The 9,692-nt window shown below is 37.1% G+C and overlaps 1 protein-coding gene across 2 annotated transcripts; it reads right to left on the reverse strand.

Moving 5' to 3' along the window:
* icln (chloride nucleotide-sensitive channel icln) lies at positions 1–7,372 on the reverse strand. 2 transcript variants are annotated; one of them, XM_045727789.2, is made up of 5 exons: positions 7,055–7,372; positions 5,224–5,372; positions 3,335–3,505; positions 2,204–2,299; positions 1–1,220 (listed from the first exon to the last, which is right to left on the reverse strand). In XM_045727789.2, exons 1-5 carry the CDS (start codon positions 7,168–7,170, stop codon positions 1,105–1,107), a joined length of 648 nt encoding a protein of 215 aa, XP_045583745.1. In that variant the 5' UTR covers positions 7,171–7,372; the 3' UTR covers positions 1–1,104. The 2 variants fall into 2 exon arrangements, with proteins under 2 accessions (XP_045583745.1, XP_045583744.1); XM_045727788.2 differs by having other exon boundaries at positions 1–1,223.
* Positions 7,373–9,692: the final 2,320 nt, after the last annotated feature.

The raw sequence follows: 9,692 nt of genomic DNA on the forward strand, positions 1-9,692 counted from the left end.
TTTTAAGTAAATTACAGTATATTTGAGGGTGTTTCCAACAACAGTTTTTTTGTATTCATTCTATCATTCAAAATATACTCACATAAAATGAAATACTGACCAAGATAAACCGTAATTGGTCTACAGTTAAGTATAAACAAACTAACCATGAAAGATCAACACCAGCAGCAGTAATAAACAGTTTTGGTAAAATATTACAAACATTACAAGACGACATCCAACATGACTTCAGTGACCCCAAAATGCAATACAAAAACAGGAATTCCAAAATATAAAAATACACAATAAGAGATCTACAAACAGTAATGTAAAATTACAGGATATTTTTTTTTAAAGTAACAATTAAGAAATATGTTGCGATTTTCACGTTAAATGGACAAGTAACGATAAACATAATACAAACTTTTTTAATACCTTGACATAAAACATAAGATCAGAGTAATAAAAATATTTCATAACATGATTTTTTTTTTAGAAACAAATGACTCATGAAATTTATTACAGAAATAAAGAAATATTACCTACATCAAAAATTATGACGAAACAAATGTAGTAGCGTAGCCTACTCTGTCATCGTATCCATGGTGATATAGTGATGAAGGATAATGTTCAAGTTCTGTATCACATTTGTGTTAACTATATGTAACTCTACCGAGAATAACAAATGTGCAGAGTTCTTGGTGTGCGCGTGTAGGATATATTACTATATACTAAGCATACTGTCACTATCTACTTTACAACATTTGAAACCAAACTTTATACCAAAGTGCTTTTAACTTAAGAGCTGTGTTCTTATTGTTTTTATGTCGTTACTTAAAATAGGTTGTTTATTATACATGGTACTTTAAAATAAAAATACAGGAATATCCTTTTGCACAAATCATTCCACTTGTCATGGCATTTTTATTCCAACTTGTCATTATTGGATTCTGTGGATACATTTCATTCTATTACATACACTGTATCCCACTTTCCTCAGATCATACTGGCTGTACATGTAACATATGTCCCATTCATATCACTTTGATTAAACTGTCACTTTCTTCAGTTACATTAGAAAAATAAAACAAAGCAATCAAAATTCCCTATATATAAAAAAGTTTTTCACATATCTGCATCATCAAACTGCCCCATATCCATGGCTTCCTCACCTTGTGTGTCTCCATTGGTCCCCTCATTACCTCCAACACTTCCATCAGGCACTACATGCTCCGAGCCTGCTGCTGAAAGTAATCAGGAGTCCAATAGATCACTGCTGTCATATGCTGTGATATTAACAATTATAAGAGTAGCAGCAACAAAATATGAAAAAACAGCAACATAAAAAGCTATGCTCAAGAGAGAAAAACAAAACAAAAATTGCATAACTGTCAACTCGTCTCGACGATGCACATAAAAATGATCACAGACTTATTTAGTATAAAAATCGAAACCATTGTCTAGCGACATGCAGCCAGCCAGGATTGCAGCACCTCTTTGAGGTGGTGATATCTTGTGCAGCATGATGCTGCTGGACCATCAAATAACATTAAATCCCAGTACCAATAGGAGTACCGAGTTTTCCTACATATACAGTATACCACGTACAGTATACTGTATAAATAAATAGACCAAGATCTTAAGGTATTTGCCAGCAGGAGACACTCAAGGAATGGAAATACGCAGAAAGCTTGGTGGTGATGATAAGATTTATGCATGCAGCAAGATCAATGGTCAGAACAAATTAAGAAGTTCAGTCGGTAATGGAATAAAGAAACGTCTTGATTAAAATAAAACAGTGGAGAAACAGTGTTACTATGAGGAAAGAACCAACACAATATTAGCGTCCAGCAGACACACCAGTGGAGACGAGTTGTGTGTCAAGTGGGTGAGAGTTGATTATTTCCTTTTTGCGTGTCAATGAGATACATTACTGGATATTTTTCAACTTCACTCGGCCATGTTCTGTTTTCCATCCCAAACTTTACCCTCAATGTTCATGAATAATTCAGAACCAAATTTAAACAAACATTCTTTCACAGTAAATTAACAGTAATTTAATGTCAAGTTCTCCATTTCTTGTGAGAATGGAATACCGAACCTTGTCTGACATTTCAAATGTCTCTTAAGGGTTATAACAAAAATTAAATAAAAGCTTATCCAAAATCAAAATATACTTTTCCTCAACGCACTGTAGTCGTGAACAATTACAACTGACTCTCACCTCCTTCCATGTTGTCTTCAGAGGAACCAGGCATATGGTACCCGTTCTCACTCACTTCATACTCTCCTTCATCTTCGTCATCCTCTTCTCCAACATCTGAAAAACAACATCCAGGATTACCAGCGTGCAACAAAATTGGAAACTGCTTTCAAACTGGTGGGTTATTCCTCCGTTACATTGCAGTTACCTTGCGATGACAGTGGGGCTTTGTGTCCGCACGGCCCGGTCCTCGACCAAATGTTGGTCATATGAAAATTCCAACCCATCCTCTTGAAATTATTGTACTTGTAGAAACTATTTGGTTGATGTGCAATTATCGACATCGATAATGCTGTGATATTATCAGTAGAGAAAATTAAAACAAATCCATAGGAGCCGTGATGAGGGTTTGAAGCTAGTGAAGGGTGAGGGTTAGCTAGCGCGCGTGTCTGGGAACGCCCATCGCATAGGTTGAAACCCTCTCATGGCTCCTACGGATTTTTTCATTGTTGCAGTCACGTTAGTGTGATTATTCTCTGTGAATATAGCATGTAATAGACTTAGGATTGCATGAGGTTTGGTATTAAATTTATGTTGCAGTTAAAAAGTATCCAGCTTGTCCAAAATCAATAAAAAGTCAACTTCTGGTGGTCCATCACTACATACTGGTACTTTCAATCAAATTCATGCTATGAATAATTTAATGTTAGGAAGATGGGCTGCACAGATCAGCAAGCAGCCTGGTAAAAATGACTTATATTTTAAATGTAATTTATGTTTTTGTATAAATTTTTGTCATTAAAGGTGTATGTTAAATGGGTCCTTCTCACTGACACACTGTTCAGAAGAAAAACTGAACTGTAAATATATCCACAAAAAGCAAATAACTGAATGGTTATACTAATAGGTCCAAAACAAATCGTCTGTTTCTCTTCCAGTAGCAGCATGTATTATCATTAGTCTTACAAAGTCATCAGATGTCCCAACATTTATATAAAGCCTATCTAGCTGATGGTCCTCTTTTACACACAAACACACACACTGAATTAGTAAAGGTTCACACACACACATATATATATATAGCAGTAAATTTTACAGGGGGGATGAAAATTAAAAAAAAAAAAAAAAAGTTTTAGAATACAGTATTATTACTTTCATCAGACTGCTGATCTTCTGGGTCAGGGTGGAGGAGCTGGCAGTCATTAAGGGCCTTGTACATCGGTTCTAGTGAAAAATGGTCTGAGGGAACAAACCGAACTTCAGTCATGGCAGATTCATCATCATCATCTTCCGAATCGGAACCATCACCGCTCATCGCATTGGCTGAAATTATTAGTGATTTGCAAGTAAACATAAATGCAGTTAGGAAACCAGGAGATTTACCCTCTCCCCCATCCACAAAAAAAAAACACCATTCACCATGCACTATAGCTTTACATAAAAATAAGCTCATCCACTCAAGCAAATTATGCACAGCAGCACCCAACTGCTTTATAATATTAAGTGTCCACAGTGCTCTAATTATGCACTCAAAAATAGTACAAACACATCCGTTCACTTTTCAAGATTGGTTGCAACAAAATAATCCTTCACAATAATTCCCACTCCAGGTCTGCCAATCATTTTTCTAGAATTTCTGTACTACTACTACTACCCTTAAATTTACTAATAATTTCACTCTTCACTAGTCTATCATCATTCATCTATTTTAAATGCTCTAGCCAATTGGTACTCGTCACTGACTTTTTGCAATCTACATAACTTTTATAATCTATTTTCATAATAATATGAATACTTCTGAAGCTGTCCATTTTTACAGGTCTAAATATTTATTTTCCTATGTTCACACCACACGAGTGTCTCAACGGTATACAAATGAAAGCACTATACTCTTCACATAGCTCTCTGGCTGCATCTGCCATTTTCATAAACGAGTATTCTACATACTGCATCAGTCACTTTCTTACCCCAACTTTGCTAGCACCATTTCCTCCCTCCAACCCCTGATCACACATACCAGGTATTTAAACAACTTCCATTCATATAGATTGTTGTATATTTACTGCCATAACTAAACTCCATCCACATCCTAACCCCTCCCCCATACACACTAACAGAATACCGATTTATTGGTATCTGCTCACTTTTGCAGTATCATAATATTGGTTTAGGTACACCTCTAATGCCATATACAATACAGCTCCTGATAGCTTCTACCCATCTCATTGCAAATATCTGAGCAATATAACCTCTAGCAGTATTGAAACCATCTTACTTATCACAGACAAATTACCCGAATTATATATTTACTAAACCCTTCTAATTACAATACTGTCATATACAACACTACTTAGTAGTCTATAGCAGGCAGCATTTATCAACCTTGGTAACCTGGAAATAATTTAGGGTAGTACTTTAAATTAACACAAGGATTTCATTGTCAACTAACTGCAAGGAGATGATGTGTCTCTTCTCTTGATACTGGTTCAATCAAAATAATTAAACACAAAAAAACTCAAATACATTAGTATATTATTAGATTTAGCCCATTTATCTCTCTCTCTCTCTCTCTATTGCAGAATCCCAGTTGTTAAATGCTGGTCTGCATTTATTACACAATTCCATTAATCTTCATTTTTAAATAAAGGTACAGTCACAGTGCTATGCCAAGTATCTGGCTTGGAACTACTTTCTCATGCTCTCTGGCTAATTTTCTACACCAATATGAATTCCCTTTTATCTACTGTATTTCATAAGTTAAACATACCCATCACTAATGGCTGCAGGTCCATCACCAATGGCTGCAGGTTTACCATATTTCTCCTAATTTACCGAGGTGCTAATATTATCTATGAAAAGGCTTTATCTTTTGGCATTCAATTTTACGTTCATTGCACACCAATAAAATGAATGGAATGGAAGTCCTACAAATGTTGCAGAAAAAAAGGCCAAGGCACTCTTCAGTCAAAGAAACATCAGATACAGTAATAAAAAAAAAAAGTTACAAAATTACAGCTAAAATTAAATCAAATATTCCTTACTTGGAGTTTCTTCCAATTTTGCATCTACCATGAGATACAGGCAAGGATGGGCAAAGCTTGATACATCTCTGCTGACAGCATGAATGGCAATGTGTGGGTACTCTAGAGAAAAACCTTCATCGGCACCGTCTTTGGCCCAAGAAACTCGGCTGTTGTGAGAAAGAGAAAGAGTTAGTGAGCATGTAAAAAACACTTGGAAAACATTAGACAGCAAAAACAGGAATAGAAGGGCAGATTAAGTCCTAATAAATGTTATAAGATCCAATAAAACAGACGAGTCTCTCCTGGACAACCCTCAAATTGTGAGTCGGCAAAAAGCATGAGGTGCTAATAGTGTGATAAAGGAAATACTATTTATGGACAAGTCATTATTCCAAAGATTTGCTTAAGGAAAATTTGCTTCCTAGTTTGGCAGATATATTCTACCTTGATCATCACGGCTCCAGTGATGGAAATTGGGTTTGGTTACCAGGAATAAATTGGTTTTGGGAACCAGGTATACACCAAGGATGAAGCAAGGATTTATGCTCAGGGATAACATTCATCCATAATTATAACAAATAAACTACCAATTTAAATTGGTAGAAACTTTACAAAGATTAACTAATACTGTAAGTATCTTTTGCATAAAAAAATAAACTGGAAATTAAAAAGTAAATTTGAGTTTCCTCCCACATTTTATTACTGCACGGCTCCATGCTGTCCTCTTGATGACCACGAGCCCGTTGACAGTGATAATAATTCATTTGACTATGTGGTATCATAATGCCTAGGGATGGAGCATAACATGGCAATCAATCACATCACATGATGGCATTCCAGCTAATATCTTGACAGATATAGCAATGGCACATTTTCAGCACAACATCACACCTGAACCATTCAATCTATCTGGTGACATGTCATGCACGCTGGGATACACAGTTGGCCTGTCAAAAATTTAACTCGTACAGACCCGAGTGATCTTTCCCAACGACATAACTTGGGTATACTGAATATAGATTTTGCTCATCTAAGAACTGGGAGCACCTGCCCAGAAGTTGGCTTACATTGTTTACAGTTGTCAGCTTCTCCATTTTGCCAAGAGAATGGCATTCTACCTCCAAGGGCGAAAAGGTAGATTGGCCTATTGACAGAGCTCGAGTGCATGGGGAAATTGCGTAAAATCCTGGTTTGTGTCTCGGAGAGGCTGCAGGGTCCAAGTAAGGGCAGTAGAACTTCTGGTTGTAATTCTTTTACCATGTCGTAGCGCAGTCGATTAAGGCAGTGTCTGGGATGCTCTCTGATGTAGATCCGAACCCTCGTCACGGCCCTTGTGGATTTGTTCATTTGATGCATCATGCTATTGTGATTTGTGTGTAATCTTGGGATTACTCTCATGACTTCGTTTTCTACCTTCTCCAACTTGTTTACTCTGCCTTCACCAAAACAAGAAATGACAGGGGCAGCATAATCAATAAGAGATCTCACAGTATGTCCTGTGATTACCATTGTAATGTGAAATATATAATATGATTAATAACTGGTGTACTGTATGGGTTTGTGAGCCCTTTGAGGGACCTTATATAGACGAGGGTAGAAATAATCTAAGCTACTCTATCCTTTTGAAATGTACTTCCTTTTCTCAATAAACTTATTTGAACTTGAGAGATAAGGGGGCCTAGGATATATATACGGTTTTAAATTTTTTGTTGAAAATGGGTTTAGTTGAAAGTCTGTGTACGATTTGGCAATGTCCACCTTCAACCATCCACACCAAAATATTGTAAATAATACCCAAAGACAAGGCAGTGTTTGTAAAAGTGGAGCTTGAGGCCTCAATAACCTATACCTTTCAGCGATATAGAGGGTCCCAAAGCCCAGTTCCCGCTGGTTCATGAAGGCCTGAGTGTTGCACTGGCGGTGGCGGATACCTTCCTCCGGAGGCGGCAAGTTGGGAAGCAACATCCTCTCTGGCTCACACAAGTCACCACTTGCTCTCTTCAAAATGCCAAGTGCCAGTAATAGCAGTTGTGCGAGATAACTCGGGCGGACACACGCGGGCTAACGGTTGTTGTTGTTAGTAGGAGATGGACTACCAAGACGGGAGACTCCCAGGCGGCGGCGCCAACACGGGGACGTGAGAGACGCCATCACACTCTGCCCCCACACCGCTAGATGGCCTTGTCACACACCATCTGAGCCCCTGACTCGTCTCATATATTACATCAGAGACATATTATGTCAAAATATAAAGAGCTATAACCGACAATTATATGTACAGGCAGCATAAAACATCCTCTAGAAAGTGTGACATTGTAATTGCCGGAATTAGGATGGGATATCGATATCTATGGCAGCACATTCTTTAATGGTGAACATTCCTATTGTAAACTATGTAAACAGGAGCTGGGACACACTCTCCAACACTATATCTGTGATTGCCCTGTTATCAGAGACTCCAGGACAAATGGTACCCTTACTCAAATCTCTGAATATGTTAAATATTAAGTCACTGTATGTGTATTTTATATATATAAAACGCTGAACTGTAATGTCAATCCTGACCTTAAAAGCTTCCTAGAAGGTTGTAACACATCCCATGAGCACCACACCAGAAAAAATACCTATTTGATATTCCAAGAGTACGACTTAGTCAAACTAGAAATGCTTTACAAATCAAGGGACCCAGAATGTGGAACGACCTTCCCAATTATGTTAAAAACTGTACCTCTCTCAACCAGTTTAAGATAAAAACTAAGTACTACCTAATTAACTCCATGTAACTTACCTCACCCCCTAAATGTCAACCCATGTCTTCTATTTTAAACAATGCTGTCTGTTGATCAAATTGTATATTTGCTATTTTTTCTGTCATATTCCTCCCCTTTTTCTTATTTTTTTTATTTTCTCAACACAATTTATACTTTAATCTCAATTAGTATTAAGTTTTAGTCTTAGTGTTTTTTCTGCCCGAAACGCTTTGCGTAATAGTGGCTTTAGACATTGTATGTACTAGCTCTATCTATAAATTCATCAACGTTCTGTATCTCACCTTGTATGGAAAGCTTATGTACTTTACCTGGATAAATATTTGATTTGATTTGGTATTTGGTATTTTGAACACTGTAATTACTTCATACTCTCAAAAATATTGGAAGATATCCGTGTGCTATACCCAGATTTTGCTCATGGAGGTTATCGCGAGATGATTTCAGGGGTTAGCGTCCCCGCGGCCCGGTCCTCGACCAGGCCTCCTTTTTTTTTTGTTACACACCACCAGGAAGCAGCCGTAGCAGCTGTCTAACTCCCAGGTACCTATTTATTGCTAGGTAACAGGTGCATCAGGGTGAAAGAAACTGCCCATTTGTTTCCGTCTCCACCTGGAATCGAACCCGGAACCTCCGGACTATGAATCCGAAGCGCTGTCCACTCAACTGTCATGGAGGTTAATAGAACAGCCTTACATTTTATGTTCTCTCTTGATTCTCTATATAAGTTCCTTTGCAATTGGGAATGTTTTGTCAGTAGCCAGATCTATTAACAAATGTCATCACTGCGCATATTCAAGAAAAACTCTATTGTCTCACAAACACGCGAGTGATTGACTTGCACATTTTAAAGTTACCGTAAAATAAATTCATTTTCTTTAACCATGAGAGAACGTTTTCCTTATGACTAACACTAGTATTAACGTTGCATTCTGGAAATGAATGTAATTATATAAGAGGGAAGAAAGTTTTAATCCTGAGAAGATTTAATTAATAATTTTATATACACTTATATCTATACAGAAACTTATAACATATATAAACCAAGATATCACTGCAGTTCAAGCATCAGTAGCGTAAATATCATCAGGAAAAATGGGGAGTTTCGACAAGCCGCCAGCTTCCTGAACCTTCCGAGGCCACTAGATAGATGGCGTCCCTCAGGTAAATTCAGGTAGTACTTTATGCCTAAATATAATCCAATAGCAAAGTAAACGTTCAGTGTATATAAGATGATAAGCGATGCACACCATACATTAATTATTAAAATTATTATATATTTCGGTTGTCCCTCATAGTAATTTGTTTTTCTATATTCACTCTTTCCTGTTATGCACACCTTTACAACCAGGCCTACTGTAGTTATCTGTTGATATAAAACCTTGCTACAATATACCTTTTCGTCTTACCTGATATATGTTTGATTAAGGACCTGCCCGAAACGCTATGCGTGTTAAATAGTAGCTTTGCACGAGTGTAAAGGCATTCATATAATAATAGCACTCAGAAAAACGTTGGACTCTAAATACATATGAGTATTTGCTTCTCCTACCACCTCTTTTTATGCTAGTATATACTTTATTATGCAAAGTTATCAGTTACATAACTAAATAGTCACATAATGTGTACATTGAGAGGAAAGCAAAGAGAGTTTGTTCCCTAGAGGCTGTAGATTTCTTCGAACTCCCCCGACGCTGGGCAGGAACCGAGGATGGCATT

This window comes from Procambarus clarkii, chromosome 80, assembly GCF_040958095.1.
Source record: "Procambarus clarkii isolate CNS0578487 chromosome 80, FALCON_Pclarkii_2.0, whole genome shotgun sequence".
In the NCBI taxonomy this organism is placed as follows: Eukaryota; Metazoa; Arthropoda; class Malacostraca; order Decapoda; family Cambaridae; genus Procambarus; species Procambarus clarkii.

Coding starts and splice junctions, on each gene's coding strand:
- icln (XM_045727788.2), bottom strand. CDS start 7,170: ATGTTGCTTCCCAACTTGCCGCCTCCGGAGGAAGGTATCCGCCACCGC. Junction 3,506..5,223: donor AAAATTGGAAGAAACTCCAA/GTAAGGAATATT, acceptor TAATAATTTCAG/CCAATGCGATGAGCGGTGAT. Junction 2,300..3,334: donor AGATCAGCAGTCTGATGAAA/GTAATAATACTG, acceptor GTTGTTTTTCAG/ATGTTGGAGAAGAGGATGAC.